General features: G+C 42.9%; 1 protein-coding gene across 1 annotated transcript; it reads right to left on the bottom strand.

Annotated features, from left to right (window-relative positions):
* Positions 1-498: 498 nt before the first annotated feature.
* st6galnac6 (ST6 (alpha-N-acetyl-neuraminyl-2,3-beta-galactosyl-1,3)-N-acetylgalactosaminide alpha-2,6-sialyltransferase 6) lies at positions 499-17,752 on the bottom strand. Its single transcript, XM_072565805.1, has 4 exons — positions 17,606-17,752; positions 9,150-9,559; positions 7,389-7,496; positions 499-3,879 (listed from the first exon to the last, which is right to left on the bottom strand). The coding sequence occupies exons 2-4, from the start codon at positions 9,554-9,556 to the stop codon at positions 3,696-3,698; spliced, it is 699 nt and encodes a 232-aa protein (XP_072421906.1). The 5' UTR covers positions 9,557-9,559; positions 17,606-17,752; the 3' UTR covers positions 499-3,695.
* Positions 17,753-18,028: the final 276 nt, after the last annotated feature.

The raw sequence follows: 18,028 nt of genomic DNA, 5'->3' as shown, positions 1-18,028 counted from the left end.
TTAAGATCAGCAAGCCAGCACTGACTGGGATGAAATAGGATGTCTTCCTGTTTGATGCCACACCACTCCACAAATGTACTCTCTCCCCAACCCCCTCCCCTAAAATCGGTATTTTGAAGGAATCCACTTGTGTCGTGTATCACGGTCAGTGTACCTTTAAGAGAAACGCATGACATTACTACATCATAGCATGTGACCTAAGGGTATAAAGGTTTCAGACTCCATCTTACCCCAAGCCCACTTGAAGTATGGGACTCTACTGGAAGCATGCTGCTCTTAATGTAACTTAATAGCTTAGAGTTATCCCAGACACTTGTGCCAGAAGAATGCAATGCTTGTGTGTAACATAATGTTGGACACAATGTTTACCAGTTCAGAATGAAAGAAATGACCGATGAGAGGGCAGATAGAGAACTACCAAAGCTGTGCAATGGGCAAACACTGCGAGTTAGCAATACAAATCCAAACACTCAGATACCAGCAAAGGTTCCAATGAGCTCCTAATATCATCACTTTATTGTACAACGTGACCTGAAGGCATACTGGGTGTGAGACATAACGCAACACTATCGACAATGTTCTGCACAAAGTTCTAGTCAGAAGGCTCGAAGCTCGGAATTGTGCAGATTGTAAATCTGATGGGAAACAGCTCCTCCAGCTGGGACCAGTAATTCCTTACTGTGGTACCATACTGTATATAGCACACAGATCCACAGTCTCTCCTGAATTACAGAAATACGTCCTTCACAAATATTGAAAAGCTGGATATTTTGGAATTAAAAAGACAACATTCCGTATAATAGTCAACTTGAGAAAATTTCATAATACCACACGAATTTTCTATTCCATTTTTAAAAACAAATTGCAAAATAGTCGTTAAGTAAAAATCTGTCATTGAGTCACACAGCACAGAAACAGAACCCTTCAGTGCAACCAGTCCATGCTGAACATAATCTCAAACTAAACTAGTCCCACCTGCCTGCTCCTGGCCCATATCCGTCCAAATCTTTCCTATTTATGTACTTATCCAAATGTCTCTTAAACTGTACCCAGATCCACCACTTCCTCAGGAAGTTCATTCCACATGTGAACAACCATCTGTGTAAAAGAGTTGCCCCTCATGTCTTTTTTAAATCTCTCCCCTCTCACCTTAAAAATGTGCCCCCTAGTCTGGGAATCTCCATTCCTAGGGAAAAGACAACTACCACTAATTTAATCTGTACCTTCATTATATTATAAACTTTCTCCATTCTGACATTTTACCAGATTTGTGTTTTTTACTCCAGAACAAAAAGCATTTACATTATCTTTGGTTTAGTCAATGACAACAAGCTTCTGTTCACTCAACTCACTGGACCATGCATAAAAATAGACCCCTCTCCTTCCTACACTGATTATATACCCCAACCATCTTTCAGTCAGTGCAGTACATGTGTTCAATTTCATTTTTCCATTTAAAAAGGTACCTGCAAAGAATTAAATTCAAAATTACTGGCGATGGAATCCTATGTTTCCTGAAACAGATGTCTGTGTTTCCCAGGCAACAATCTGTGATGTAGATAGTACCCTCTTTTACCCCAGAAGGTGGGTCAACAGTTTGACGGATCTGCCCTCTTCTGTCCTACACACCCTGGTGCTACTTCCAACTTGGTCTTTGCCTTTTCCAATCTTGTTGTGTCTGTTATCCAGGTTCTTCTGCATCTGTCATCACCAACAATATGCATACACTAGAAAGACGTAAGGTTCATAATGAATTAGGAGGAACTGTAGGACAGGTAAAAGTGGTTCGTAAGATAACTAGAGAAGTTACAGAGCACCAAGAACCGACTAGAGAGTTCAGGGGATGGGGAGTGCGATTCTCTGGGAGCAGGTCGAAACGTATGTGAGGGTCAGTGTCAGTCACTTCTGAGAGTCTGATGTTAATGGAGTGTGGGATCCATGAATATAAACCCACAGCTGATGTTAAGTTCAAGCACATTGGTTCCCAATGGTTGGAGTCTACAGCACAATGAAGCAGTCACTGGAAGAGTCAGGAAGATCTATGTGTCAAAGGTGTCACAAGGGCAGCACAATATGGTCTTCAGGATCAGGGATTAAGGCACATTATTTGGGCAGAGGTCCTGCTGTGCACCCAGTCCGTGATGCACCTGATCTTGGGACACTCAAATGGACAGCACTGTGAGCAAGTCGAGGCTGAATTACAAAGCAGTGTGATAGGGATAGGAAAAAGAGGGAAGAATATTAACAACTTGCAAAGATTTGCATCAATACATATCACCATTGCCCACCAAGTTGAAATAAATCAGGCAAGTTCACTAAATCTTTCACCAAGTTCAGAGTTGATCGGAGGAGAAGGTCAAGTTCTGAACTTTGCCTTTGCTGCAAAAATTCTTGAAATCGAGAAATAGAGAAAAGGGTTTCTGTTTCAAAACAGTCACCTATGATGGCGAGTTTTACATTTTAAGTATGAGCAGTCAGCCCAACAGGAAACTGAACAGGGCAGCAATGCCTGATGGGAAACAAAAAAAGCCCTGATGCAGCTCACGTCACAAGAAGCTGATTGTCCATCCTGGGTCAGTCTCCAATTGACCATTCTCAATAACCATCTCATCAAACTACAAGAAGGAAATGATTACAATCACAAGTCAAAACAACTTTCAAATGACTTGGTCCAACTGGAGTTGCTCATTACAGTCACAGAATGATCTTGAGCATATTACTCACAATGAAATCAATGAGATACTGTGTGTGGGATTCATTTGGGTTGTAACATCAAAGTGGCAGTGTTCAGGGATTCGAACCAGTCAGGCGAAATTCATTTTCTTGTATGTATGGTATATTCCGAACCACACCCACTGTTCCGAATATCAGTGAAAGCTCAGGCTGAGTACAAGAAAGGTAAAGCAGTGGAGCCTTGTCCCTCCTGAAACAACAGTCTTCTACCACAGATTGAATTCTGGAGATCTTGACATCCACTAGGTATAGCAGCTCAAAATATAATCCCCCGCTTTCAGTCACTGAGCCAACAACAGTAAGAACACAAAGCTGCTCCAGCCCATTGAGCAAAGTTATCAGACAGCATGGTACCCCACTCTTTTGCAGACATGGGTGTTCTTGAAGGGATCGGGAAGATCGGTGAAGAACAGACGCATCTTCCATTAATTAATTGTGTGAGATGATATAAAACTTTGAAAGTTGAAGAAGTTTTTAAAGGTGGTTTGTCTGAAATCAAGCACAATGTTCCATTCTGCACAATCATTATTGGGTGGCTCAATTCTTCAGCGCTAACACAAAGGGCATTAAAAGACTTTAAACAGGAATTTGTGTTGCATTGCGTGAATCAGATCATATCCTGTTGCAAATACACAGAAACACCTCTGTACAATTAGGGTCACATGGTGGATTTCTCTCATAAGCAGAGTGGTTGAATGAATCTGCTCCACAGTATATCTGACAGCAGTTAGTGTCCAAAGGGGGACAACTGTAACATCTGCCCACTGCACTTGGAATCCTGTTGCACTTATCCATCATTACTCCAACCCCCATTCCCTGACAGCCCTGCGATTCCCTGAGCACCCAGTGAAGGACTTGAGTTCCAGCCTTTCCTTGACACCAGAATGGATTCTGTTTCCCTGATATGGACATGAAGTAGCAGGATGGAGAGGCAGGCAGACTGCAGTGTGTTATCACGCTCATCACCAGCTGGGCTGCAGGAAGGAAATGTTGTAAAGCTGTGCCCATTCAGCAAACACATCCTTCTCGGTGATGAAACGATGGTGGTTCCCCTTCTTGGCTCGCTCATTCCCAATGAAGGTCCTACATTCATCGGGACCTTTCGGCTCATAATAGTGATAAGGCATCCGCTTGGGCTGAGCTTCCCTGTACACAAAAAAAACCACAAGTTAAAAAGAGAGATAATACTAATGTTTCCCCCAACATGTAGTTGTGACCTGGTCCCAAATTTTTCTTTTACTTGCCCCCACTGATTCTCTACGCTCGATGGGAGATCGCTCCATTGTCCTTCCTCTCTATCGTGTGACGAGTTTGGATTCAAGACGATTGGTCAAGGAAGCGGCAAAGTCAAGACCTGTTTTCAGACTTAGACTTCAAGGCAACACAGCTTACTATATTGCTATACTTGATAATGTGGATATACCAGGTTCTACTTTTATTGTTACATTATTTAAGGGCAAAAATATCTTATTTGAATATTTGTTAGTGTATTCACTAATTGTTTCCAGTGTTCTAACTCCACCCACACTGTGCTATTTATGGTCAGTGATGTGCAGATCTATGATGTCATCACAAGAGTGCTGCAGGGTCCTGAAACCTTGACACATCTTCCTCCATGTGGCCATGCATGGATGTGCAGAGAAAATTTCACAGGCCAGTCATTCTATTTATTTATTCATACAGAATGAGAGCACTGGCTGGGCCAGCATCAATTTCCCATCCCTGATTGCCTAGAGGGCAGTTAAGAGTCAACTACATTGCTGTGGTTGTGGAGTCACATGTAGGCCAGACCGGGTAAGGATGGTAGTTTCCTTCCTTAAAGAGAACCAGATAGGTTTTTCTGACACTCAACAATTGTTTCATGATCACCATTAGATCCTTAATTCCAGAATTTTATTAAATTCAAATTTCACCAGTGGTTGTGGCAAGATTGGAACCTGAGTGCTCAGAATATTGCTCGTGTCTCTGGATTAATAGTCTAGTGATAGTACCAAGCCATTTCTATATATATTCCTTCACAGAATGTGGGTGTTGCTGGCTAGACAAACCTTTATTGCCCATCCATAATTGTTAAGAGTCAACCACATTGCTGTGGGTCTGGAGTCACATGTAGGCAAGACCAGGTAAGGGTGACAGTTTCCTTCCCTTATTCCCTGACATTAGTGAGCCAGATGCTTTTTTCTCATGCCAATTTTTTTAAAATTGAATTCAAATTTAACCATCTGCTTTGGTGAGTCCAGAGAAAGGTTGATTCCTTAGAGTCATAGTGATGTGCAGCACTGAAAATGACCCTTCAGTCCAACTCATTCATGCCAACCAGATATCCCAACTCAACCTAGTCCCACCTGCCAGCACCCGGCCCATATCCCTCCAAACCCTTCGTATTCATATACCCATCCAAATGCTTCTTAAATGTTGCAATTGTACTAGCCTCCACCACTTCCTCTGGCAGCTCATTCCATACACATACCACCCTCTGTGTGAAAAAGTTGCCCCTTAGGTCTCTTTTATATCTTTCCCCTCTCACCCTAAACCTATGCCCTCTAGTTTTGGACTCTACCACCCCAGGAAGAGACTTTGTCTGTTTACCCTATCCATGCCCCTTATGATTTTATAGACCTCCATACGGTCACCCCTCAGCCTCTGACACTCGAGGGAAAACAGCCCTAGCCTATTCGACCTCTCCCTATAACTCAAATCTAAGAGGTTGGGTAGGTGGTGCTTTTGGAGTTTAGAAGTATGAGAAGAGACCTTATTGAAACATATGAAATTCGGGGGGGGCTTGACAAAGTAGGTATTTGACAAAGTATGTACAGAAAAGGCTGTTTCCCCTCATGGGAGAATCTCGAATCAGAGGCACAATCTCACAGTAAGGGGTCACCATTGAAGACAGAGATGAGGAGCAATTTCTTCTCTCAGAGGGGACTGTGTCTGTGGAAGTCTTTACTGCAGTGGACCAGAGAGATTAGGTGATAAAGTATATTCAAGATTGATTTTTTAATCAGTAATAGAATCAAAGGTTATAACGTTATGGCAGGATAATGGAGTTGAGGATTCAGAGATCAGCCATAAATCTCATTGAAAGGCACAGCAGACTTGATGGGCCAAATGGCCTACTTTTGCTTCTACTCCTTACGTTCTCTTATAGTACAGCTTGTTGATGATACATCCTGCTGTGACTGTGTGCTGGCAGTGGGCAGACTGAATATCGAAGGTAGGGCAAGGAAATCGAGTTGCAAATGACAAAAGCCCTTGGATTTCATCGCATTTATTGGGAATGTTTTAGAATTAGCCTTTCAATTGAAAAGTACCGGAGCATAGCCTCACTTATTTGGGTATCACCACAGGCTGCAGTATTCCGTAAAGGAGAAGAGAGAGATACATAGCAGAGAGCTTTGGTTTTAAACTGAAAGAGCATTAACATAGTGGTACATGTTTAAGGGAGGGGTACTATCCTGTCTCTTTTCATTGGTGTTGCAACGGAACGTGTGGAAAATAAACATTTTTAATATTTTTACTACAAGATCAAAAGGCACAGCACCCAATATTCCCTGGAGTTTAGATTAATAAGATGTGCTCTAAATGAAAGGTATCAGTGGTGCTACCATCACTGAATCCCTGACCATCAAAACCCTAGGGATTACCACTGACCAGACATTCAGTTAGATTCACCACACAAACACAGTGGCTACATGAGCAGATCAGAACCCTGCAGTGAGTAACTCACCTCCTGACTCCCCAAAGCCTGTCCACCATCTACAAGACACAAGTCAAGAGTGTGATGGAATACTCCCCACTTGCCTGGATGGGTGCAGCCCCAACACAAGAAGCTAGACAACACCCAGGACAAAGCAGTCCACTTCATTGGCACCACATCTATAAACATTCACTCCCTCCACCACCAATACTCAGTAACAGCAGTGTGTACCATCTACAAGATGCAGTGCAGAAATTCACCAAAGATCCTCAGACAACACCTTCCAAATGCACAAACACTACCATCTAGAAGGACAAGAGCAGCAGATATATGGGAACATCACCGCCTGAAAGTTCCCCTCTAAGCCACTCACCATCCTGACTTGGAAATATACTGCCATTTCTTGACTGTCACTGGGACAAAGTTCTGGAATTCCCTCCCGAAGGGCATTGTGGGTCAGCCACAACAGGTGGACAGCAGCGGTTCATGAAGGCAGCTCACCCCCACCTTCTCAAGGGGCAACTAGGGACAGGCGATAAATACTGGGCCCAGCCAACGACACCCACATCCCATAAGTGAATTACAAATAAATGTAAAGATATTAAATTCTTTAATTCCCTGATAGGATTTGATGATGAGGTCACTTCCTTGATGTGTAGAACTAAGGGAGTCAAGTCTCAGAATAAGGAGTAGGCTATTTCCAACTGAGATGAGGAGGAATTTCTTCACTTGGAGATGGTGAAGTTTTGAAATTCTGAATCCCTGAGGAATGGGAAGCTCAGTGGGTGAGTGTATGCAGGAATGAATGTGATCAACCTTTGGGGAATTAAGGAAACAGCAATATTGTGGCAACTGAGGTAGATTCAACCATGATTGGATGGCTAGCAGGTTTGAGGTACTTCTGCTAGTGTCCCTATTGCCTGGATCCTGGTCACTGATCAGAAAATAAAGCACATACCTGCAGTGATGAGGTGGTGCCATTCCATATACTTGGACATTGTCACAGAGTTCAATGGCTATCACCATAGTGAACCAGCCTGTACTCAACCAGGAATGCGATTTCTTCCTTCAGAGAGAAGGGAAAGACAGAAGAATGTCCCATTAACAATCTCCTCCTGAAAGATAGCATTTAGAGACACAGGACATTCAGCTCAAGGGTCATGGCCAGTGGATCATGAGGTCAGTCACACAAATGGGTGGATATAATCAGCCCCTGGAGGGGAGTGAGAGAGATAGAATGTGAGTGTGAAAGAGTGAGTGAGAGAGAGCATGTGTGGGAGAAAGAGAGAAAGTGAGAGAGTGAGAGAGTGGGAGAGAGGGAGAGAGTGTGTGAGAGAGAGGGAGAGAGCAAGTGTGTGAGAGACAGCGAGCGTGTATGAGAGAGAGGGAGAGCGTGTGAGAATGTATGAGAGAGAGAACATGTAAGACAGTGAGCGTGTGTGAGAGCAAGCATGTGTGAGAGAGAGAATGAATGGGGGGGGAGAGAGAGAGTGTGAGAGAGCGAGCATGTGTGAGAGTAAGTGTGTGTGTGTGTGTGTGTGTGTGAGAGAGAGACAGACGGGGGGGGGCAGAGAGAGTGTGTGTGAAAGTGAGAGTGTGAGTGAGAGTGTGAGAGAGTGAGTGTGTGTGTATGAATGTGAGAATGTGTGTGAGTGTGTGTATGTGTGAGAGTGAGTGCGTGAGAATGTGTTGATGGCCATGTTAGACAGGCCTACAAGTGGGTCCCCTGACCGTGCCCACATCGCCCCCACACACCAGATGGGTAACCCAGCTGTTCCATTTGGAAACCCACCACAGAATCATCCAATTAGCAAATGAAAGTATACGCCATATCAGAAACAAAGCCCACCGAGAGCAGAGACCCATCTCTCAATACAAAGTTAACGGAATGTTACCCGGTCATAATCAACTCAAAGCAGTTGAGTTTACCCTTAGAGGGGCTGTTGTGTAACACTGGGTTTGTGTCCATACCTCTAAGCCAGGAGGCCTGGGTTCAAGTCCCAATTACTTCAGAGACAATGTAATAACATTACTGAAGAGGTTGGTTAGAAAATACCTTCTGGCTGACCCTTAAAGGGACCTACATTTCCAAAGCTAACATGGGGTAGAGGCTAATGTGAGGATATCCACCAGAATTAACACTCCTGTTGGAAACAGGTAATGTGCAAAAAGTGAGTGGCAGAAGCAGTGCACTGCTTGTCACTGCCAATATTTACATATCATGGGCGATGGGCCAAATGGCCTTACTTCCACTCCTATGTCTTATGGTCGCTGGGACCACAGAAATTCCAGAAAAGAGGATATTCTGTTTGCAGTAGTTACTAGGTCAGTAACTAGGGGTCACAACTTCAAAATTGTCAGCAAGAAAGCCCGGAGTCTGGCTGAGGAGAACCTTCTTTAGTCAGAGAGTTGTTAACAGTTGGAATGTGCTGCCTGGGAGAGTGGGCAAGGCAGATTCCACGGGAGGTTTCTAAAGAGGGTAAAATGTACATTTGAAAGGGACCAAGTTAGAGGGCTATGGGGATAGAGGCACAGAGTGGGATTGGTTGGATGACTCTCTCAGGGGCTGGTACAGACACGATGGGTCGAATGGCCTTCTCCTGAACTGTAAAATTCTATGTTTCTAGTATTATGTCGGGGTGAGGGATAGAGGTGGGGGAAATGGCAAGGAGCACTCAGACAAATACCTATTTCCGACAAATAATTGTTGTTACTCTACCTGTCTCTCCCAGTTTCCCTCTGAAACAAGTCATCAAACTGCTGCATCCTTTTTGGAGCAATAACAAAAGCAGACAGCTTGGAGAACGCCAGGCCCACTTGGTGAATCAGTCGGTACAGGCCCCCTCGGCTGTTCTTCTGCATCTTCTGTGGGGGTCCCCAGAAAATACAGACCGTCCCCTGGCTCTTGTTCAGGAACTCCTGGGGTTTCCTTATCACCCGGTAAACACTGGAATGGGCAATGACTCGCAGCGTAGTCTTACTCCCAACGTCTGCCTCGTAGCCGGTCGTCGGTGCATCGTTCATGCGGATAGTGCACTCAGTCTGGTCGATTTGTGAGCCCAGCTCACTGCCCAGTAAGTGGCTGGAACTTGTGACAAGGGCACACTGCCTGCAGTGGAGGCTCATGGTCTGGAACAAGAGTTTGACTGCGTCATTAAAATTGGCATTGTGGCCTTCACTGCATCGTCACACCACAGAGATAGAAAGTCAATTAACATTGGCATGGTCAGGGTGATTCCTGAATTGGTTTAAATTGCACTGGGGAAGTTTGTGTGTGTGTGTGTGTGTGTGTGCGCGCGCGCGTACACGTTTGGGAGTGTGGGGTGGAACAGGGGAGGTGTGTGGAACATTTCACCAAATTTCAACATTTCCCTTTTGAACATGGGTGTTTTTTAAACTCTTAATTGTTCAGTTGCGGTATTGTAGTCAATTTGTGGGCACAACCTATTTAGTTCAGTTGGTTGGATGGCTGGTTTGCGATGCATAGGTGATGCCAATAGCGTGAGTTCCATTCCCTCACCAGCTGAGGTTACCACAACTTTCTCAACAGCCCCTCTCGTCTGAGGAATGGCGACCCTCACATTAAACCACCGCCACCGATCATCTCTCTAATGAGAAAGCAGCCCTCGTTGGTCTTTACCACCCTGTCAGTTTTGTCTACTCGAGTGTTTTGGCACAACATTGATTATCAATGAGTCGCTTTCATTGTCAGTAGGTCAATGTTTGTTTGTGGTGCCAAGATAGACCTGAACAGATGTCTCCACAATTCCAGTTCAAATTAAATGAGAAATTGCAGATGCTGAAAAAACACCCTAATATTGCTGGAAAAACTCAGCAGGTCTGTGGAGAGAGAAACAGAGGTAATAGTTTGAGTCACGTGAGTCTTTTTCAGAACTGTTCTGACTCAAGATATTGACTCTGCTTTCTTTCCACAGACACTGGCAGACCTTTCTCCAGCATTTCTGTTTCTATCCCAGTTTGGATAGCTGATCTTCCACCAGAGACCAGAAGGGAGCCAGTCCAGTCTGCTGTACCCACTCCTTGAGAGAACTGTCTAATTGGTCGCACTCTCCCTTGCTCATTCCCTGGGAATCTGCAAACATTTCCTCCACTATTGTCTCTGTTTCCATTCCCCACACTTTAAAGATGTGAAGCCGCTAGGTATGGAAAGTTCGAGGTATAAAGAAAGGCTGGACAGACTGGGACTTTTTTCACTGATGTGTAGGAGGTTGAGAGGTGACCTTATAGAGGTTTATAAAATAACAAGGCCGTCCCTTTCCCTATGATGGGGGATTTCAAGACTGAGGGCACACTGTTCAGGTTAGAGGAGAGAGATTTTAAAAAGACATGAGGGGCAAATATTTTACACAGAGGGTGGTTCGCATGTGGAATGAACTTCTCGAGGAAGTGGTTGATATGGGCACAATTACAACCTTTCAAAGACATTTGACTGGATACATGAATAGGAAAGGTTTTGAGAGAGATCAGCCAGGAGCTGGCAGGTGGGACTAGTTTAGTTTGCAATTATGTTCAGCATGAGTTGCACCAAAGGGTATGTTTCTGTGCTGCATGACTCAAACTACTCACTGTAGAAGATAAGATTTTCCTCATCTTGGCTTTAGTTCTTTTCCCATTGTTATTTGATTGCAAATGGGATTTAATGATTGTTGGAATAAGGGGAAATAATGATCAAGTGCGGTTTGCACTCCTGAAAGCTATCTTGCAAGAAACAATATACCTGTTGAGTGAAGAAAGATTGAGAGCCAGTGCTGCACATTGTTCAGACTCAGTGAGGCACTGCGAACTTCAGACCCTCTCGGAACTACACTCAACACAAAGACTTCTTCAAAAGGAGCAGGCAAGCGGGGAGAGAAAACAAGAGTGACATTCTTTTTTCCAATAAGCTGCGGCAACAACTATTAATTATTGGTAAGATAGCTGACCTGATTGTGAGATGATTAACTGAAATTATCAAACCTCTGTACAACGTGGAGTCACCAACTTATGACGGTTGCAAAGTTCGGTCATGCTAAATCAATTCCAACTCATTCCTTTAATGCAGTCAGCTGTTTTTCCTTCAATACCTGGATAATACTGAATTAACTTTCAAGGTCCTCTTTACAACACAGAACTTTACAACGAGAGGGAAATGGCACAGGTATTAAACATTCATTTGAACTATAGTTACAAGGAAGTAGTTTGGTCAACTTTGACCTTACTCCTTCAGAAGACTATGGAGCAGAATTAGGCCATTCAGCCCATCAGCATTCGACAAGGTTATCCATGGGAGACTGGTTAGCAAGGTTAGATCTCATGGAATACAGGGAGAACTAGCCATTTGGATACAGAACTGGCTCAAAGGTAGAAGACAGAGGGTGGTGGTAGATGGTTGTTTTTCAGACTGGAGGCCTGTGACCAGTGGAGTGCCACAAGGATCAGTGCTGGGTTTTCTACTTTTTGTCATTTACGTAAATGATTTGGATGCGAGCATAAGAGGTACAGTTAGTAAGTTTGCAGATGACACCAAAATTGGAGGTGCAGTGGACAGCGGAGAAGGTTACCTCAGATTACAACAAGATCTTGACCAGATGGGCCGATGGGCTGAGAAGTGGCAGATGGAGTTTAATTCAGATAAATGTGAGGTGCTGCATTTTGGAAAAGCAAAACGTAGCAGGACTTATACCGAACAAAGAGACCTTGGAGTGCAAGTTCATAGCTCCTTGAAAGTGGAGTCACAGGTAGATAGGATAGTGAAGAAGGCGTTTGGTATGCTTTCCTTTATTGGTCAGAGTGTTGAGTACAGGAGTTGAGAGGTCATGTTGCGGCTGTACGGGACATTGGTTAGGCCACTGTTGGAATATTGCGTGCAATTCTGGTCCCCTTCCTATTGGAAAGATATTGTGAAACTTGAAAGGGTTCAGAAAAGATCTATAAGGATGTTACCAGGGTTGGAGGATTTGAGCTATAGGGAGACGCTGAATAGGCTGGGGCTGTGTTGGAGGCTGAGGGGTAACCTTATAGAGGTTTACAAAATTATGAGGGTCATGGATAGGATAAATAGACAAAGTCTTTTCCCTGGGGCCAGGGAGTGCATAACTAGAGGGCATAGGTTTAGGAAGAGAGGGGAAAAGATTAAAAAAGAGACCTACAGGGCAACTTTTTCACACAGAGGGTGGTACGTGTATGGAAGGAGCTGCCAAAGGAAGTGGTGGAGGCTGGTACAATTGTAACATTTAAAAGGCATTTGGATGGGTATATAAATAGGAAGGTTTTGGAGGGATATGGGCTGGGTGCTGGCAGGTGGGACTAGATTGGGTTGGGATATCTGCTCGGCATGGACAAATTTGACCGAATCCATCTGCTCCACCGTTAATGGAGATCAAGATCTGATAATCCTCAAGCCTGGTTCTCTGCCTTTTCCCTTTAACCCTAGCTAATTTGGGAATGACATGGTGGCTCAGTGGTTCGCACTGCTGCCTCATTGCGCCAGGTACCCAGGTTCGATTCCACCCACTGGCAACTCTGAGTGCAGGTTGCACATTTTTCCCGTGTCTGCGTGGGTTTTCTCCGGGTGCTCCAGTTTCCTCCCACAGTCCAAAGATGTGCAGGTTAGGTGGACTGGCCATGCTAAATTGCCCATATAGTGTCTAGGGTTGTGCAGGTAAATGGATTAGCCATGAGAATTACAGGTTTGGGGTGTCTAGGTGGAATGCTCCTCAGAGGTTCAGTGCAGACTCGATGGGCTGAATGGCCTGTTTCCATATTGTAGGGTTTCTACGAAATAGTGATCATAACATGATCGAGTTCAACATAGCTTTGGAAGCAAAAAGCTTGAATCAGCTACGAGAGTTCTAGACTTAGTTAAAGCTGACTTTAATGAGATGAGACAGAGATGGTCCACAGTAAACTGGAAACGTCTGCTCAAAGGTAAAACAACTGAAGAATAGTGGAGGACGTTTAAAGAAACATTTAACCCATTACAAAACCCATTTATACTCGAGAGGGAAAAGCTCTACTTCACTGAAAAAACAGCCACAACTAAAGAAGTAATGGTCAGCATAAAACTAAAATGCAAACAACAGCACAGATCCTGCTGATTGGAAAGAGAAAACGACTAGCAAAGGGCCAAAAAACAGTTTATAAGAGCTACTAAAGGGGATTATGAAAGGAAACGTGCAAGAGACATCAAAATCAATAAGAAATTTTATAATTACATAAAAGGAAAGCGGGTGATGAAGAGCCATGTTGACCCACTAAAGACTGAAACTGGGGATATTGTCAATGACTACAGGGAAATGACAGACATATTGAATAATTACTTTGCCTCAGTATTTACAGTACCAAAGGAGGATAGCTTACCAGAGGTTCAGGGCAAATTAGTCGTGCAATGGAAACAGGGACTAAAAAAAATTAAAGTAAACATCAGCAATGAGGAAGTTAATGGAGTTTAAAGAATAACAAATTCCTGGCAGTTTCCATCTAAGGGTATTAAAGGAAGTAGGAGAGCATACTGTAGATGTTCTAACTACAATTTTTCAGAGATGCCTAGATTTTGGAGTCCTCCCAATGGATTGGAAAATTGCAAGTGTACTCTGCTTTTTAGGAAGGGCGTAAGAAGAAAACCAGGAAATACAGACCAGTTAGCCTAATATCTGTGGTGGGGAAATTATTGGAGTCTATAATCATGAATAGGGCACTAAATTTTCAATTAATCATGGATTTATGACAGGTAGGTCATGCCTGACAAATCTCAATTAACTCTTTAACGGAGTGACTAAGCCAACGGATGTTTTTACATGGAACTACCAGAAGCTCTTTGATATAAAGCTTTTTGACTGTTAACTAAGGTAGAAGTGAATTGAGGGCAAATTATTGAAATGGCTGGGAAAATGGTTGAGTTGTGGATGACAGAAATTAGGGACAATAGGTGACAGGATGTAACCAATCCTGTCCCAAAGGGCCTCAATTATTCATATTGTTTATTAATAATGTGGAAAATGGCATAGCAAGTCACATATCTAAATTTGCTCTTGTAGATTGTAGATAGTGTAGATGACAGCATAAAATGACAAGGGAATATTGATAGATTAAGTGAATAGGCAAAAAATTGTGGAAGATAGAGTTCAATGTAAGCAAGTGTGAGCTTATCCATTTTGGACTGAAAAGGATAGATCAGGGTACTTTCTAGATGGTGTGTAGTTAAATGCAGTGGATGCCCAAAGGAACTTAGGAGTTCAGGTGCATAAATCTTTAAAATGTCACAAGCAGGTGCAGAAAACAATCAAGAAAGCTAATGGAATGGAATAGAATTTTAGCCTTTATATCCAGGGGAACAGAGAACAAGGATGCAGGAGTTATGCTGCAGTTATACAACACCCTGGTTAGACTCCACTTGGAGTACTCTGAGTAGATCTGGGCACCCTCTACCTTTGGTATTGGAGGAAGAACAATGTAGGTTGACAAGAATGGTATCTGAACTTCAGGAATTAAGTTATGAGAGAGTAAACAAATTACGCCTGTTTTCTCTAGAATTTAGAAATTAAAGGGTGATCTAATTGAATACTTCAAGTTATTAACAGGAAAGGACAGGGTACCCATTTCTGCTGGTTGGGAATTCTAAAACTAGGGGGCATTGTCTGAGAGTTAGGACCAGACTGTTCAGGAGAGATGTTACAAAGCACTTTCATAAGGGTAGTAGATGTTTGGAACTATCTTCCACAAATGGCAGTGGATGCTGAACCAGTTATTAAGTTTAATATCTTTGCTTAACAAAAAAAATTAAGAGATATGGGCCAAAGGCAGGTATATGGAGTTAGGCCATAGGTCAGCCATGATCTCACTGAATGGTGGGACAGGCTGAAAGACTGAATGGCCTACTCCTGTTACTATGTTCCAAGATAACTCTCTACTCCCTTACTGATTAAGAACATCTATCTCATTCTTGAAGTTCCTATCTTACATCCCCCAACAGTGTGGAGACACTGGGGAAAACTGTCAATTTTCTCGTTCTTAAGAGAAGCTACAAGGGAGATTCAAATAGGTGTGTGCAATTATTTATGTTTGAGTAAATAAGGAGAAACTGTTTCCATTAGCGGGTGGCTCAAAAAACCAGAGGACACAAATTTAGGTCAATTGTCGAAAGAACTGGGGAGGGGAGATGATGAGTCACTTTTAAAAGATGCAATGAGTTACCATGATCTGGAATTCAATGCCTGGAAGGGTGGTAGAAGTAAATTTGATACAAACTTTCAAAGGAGAAATTAAGAAATACTTGAAAAACAAACAAGTTGCAGGGAAAGACAGGAAGTGGGACTAAGCAGATAGCTATTTCAAATAGATCAAACAGGCACTAACAAGCACCAACATCTGGTCATAACTGGAGCTACAAAGACTGCAACAAACAAATCCAGAAGTGCAGCGCATTTGGCAGCATCTGTGGACAGAAGAACAGAGTTAATGTTTCGAATCCAAAGACCTTTCTTCAGAACTAGAAGCAGCTGATCAAAGGTGGTAGTTATGCTGATGACAAGGGTTGGGAGAAGGAGTGAAGGTTAGATGGAGAGGGAGCCTAGAGAGAAAGGAAAATGATAGGCAGACAAAGAATCAAAACTGCTTTAAGTTCGAAAGAAGTTCTCTCGAAACGTTAACTGTTTCTCTCTCCACAAATGCTGCCAGACCTGCTGAGTTTCTCCAGCAATTTGGTTTTTTTTTGTTTCAGATCTCCAGCATCTGCAGTTCTTTGTCTTATATTGCAATAACAGCTGGAAAAGACAGGTTCCAATTCCCAACAGGATTTAAATGGGCCAGTTAATTTTTTTTAAAATCATCCATGGATATTTTAAAGCATTATAATGATTTACAGCGTAGAAACATACCATTCAGCTAAACTGATTTATAGATTAGATTCCTTAGTGTGGAAACAGGACACTTAGCCCAGAAGTCCACACCAACCTTCGAACTGTAAACCACCTAGACCCATTCCCCTACCATATATTTACCCCTTACTAATGCACCTAACACTATGGGCAATTTAGCATGGCCAATTCACCTGATCTGCACATCTTTGGATTGTGAACAGAGTTGGATTGTGGGAGGAAAGTGGAGCACCTGGAGGAAACCCACTCAGACACAGGGAGAATATGCCAACTTCACACAGAGAGTCACCCAAGACAGGATTCGAACCTGGGTGCCTGACATTGTGTGACAGAAATGCTAACCACTGAGCCACCGTGCTGTCCTTATGTCAGTACTAATGCTCTAAATGAGCCAACTCCCATGATTCTTCATCTAACACTGGATGTAGGTTTGCTTGCTGAGATGGAAGGTTCATTTCCAAACGTTTCATCACCCTAGGTAACATCAGCGGGTCTCCATGCGAAGAACTGCTGATAATTCCTGCTTTCTATTTATATGTTCGAGTTTCTTTGGGTTGGTGATGTCATTTCCTGTTCTTTTTCTCAGGGGTGGTACATGGGGTCTAACTCGATGTGCTTGTTGATAAGAGTTCCAGTTGGAATGCCATGCTTCTAGGAATTCTCCTGTGTCTCTCTATTTGGCTTGTCCTCGGATGGATGTATTGTCCCAGTCGAAGTGGTGTCCTTCCTTATCTATATGTAAGGATACTAGTGAGAGAGGGTCATATCATTTTGCGGCTAATTGATGTCCATGTATCCTGGTGACTAGTTTTCTTTTTGAACATATATACTCTATCAACAAACATATCAAGTTAGACGCCATCTACCACTCCCTGAGAAAAACAACAGGAAATGACATCACCACAGGAAATTACATCACCAACCCAAAGAAACCTGAACATATAAATAGAAAGCAGAAATTATTAGCAGTTCTTTGCCCGGAGGCCCACTGAAGATGTTACCTAGTAGGGTGACAAAACATCTGGAAATGAACCTTCCAGCTCAGCAAGCAAACCTACATCAAGAATCTCAACCTGAGTTACAAATCTTCTCAAAAATCATTCTTCATCTAACTCCATCATATTCTATTTCTTGCTGTCTCTCACTTGTTTATCAAACTTGTATATGCCATTTCCTTCAACTATTCCTCACGGTATTCTAAACACTCTCAGAGAAAGCAGTTTTGCCTAACTCTCTTTGGGATTAAACGTTCCCGGCATTAAGTTATTTCACAAAAGGAAAAGCTCAGAGAGGGTCTTACCTTGTTCCCAACAACTGGTAAGTAACCATCTTTTGTGACCCATTTCTTTAAATTTAGTGGCGCCCGATTCACAACATGGTAGATGAAGCCACTTTTGTAACCCAACGAGCTGTTGCCACTGCTCGAACTATAGATGATCAAGAGGGTTGTCACAATGATGATTGCTGTAACAACGACATATTTTTCAACCTGCAACAAAACAATTGAACAAAAGAATTTGTTTTGCTAAAGTCATAGGGTTTACAGATGCAATTGTTACCATTTATCCCTACCGGCAAATATTCAAATGGTTATTGGATGTCAAATGTTTTAAGGAGAAGGGGTTCCTATGACTGCTAGTTCCCCAAATACTGCACACAGATGGATGGTTAATATTTGTATGCTTTATATAAAGCACTTCACCTCCTTGATCAATGGGATCAA

The sequence above is a fragment of the Chiloscyllium punctatum genome, chromosome 49 (genome assembly GCF_047496795.1).
Source record: "Chiloscyllium punctatum isolate Juve2018m chromosome 49, sChiPun1.3, whole genome shotgun sequence".
In the NCBI taxonomy this organism is placed as follows: Eukaryota; Metazoa; Chordata; class Chondrichthyes; order Orectolobiformes; family Hemiscylliidae; genus Chiloscyllium; species Chiloscyllium punctatum.
Note: the sequence above shows the minus strand (reverse complement) of the source record. Positions and strands in the feature narration are given on the sequence as shown.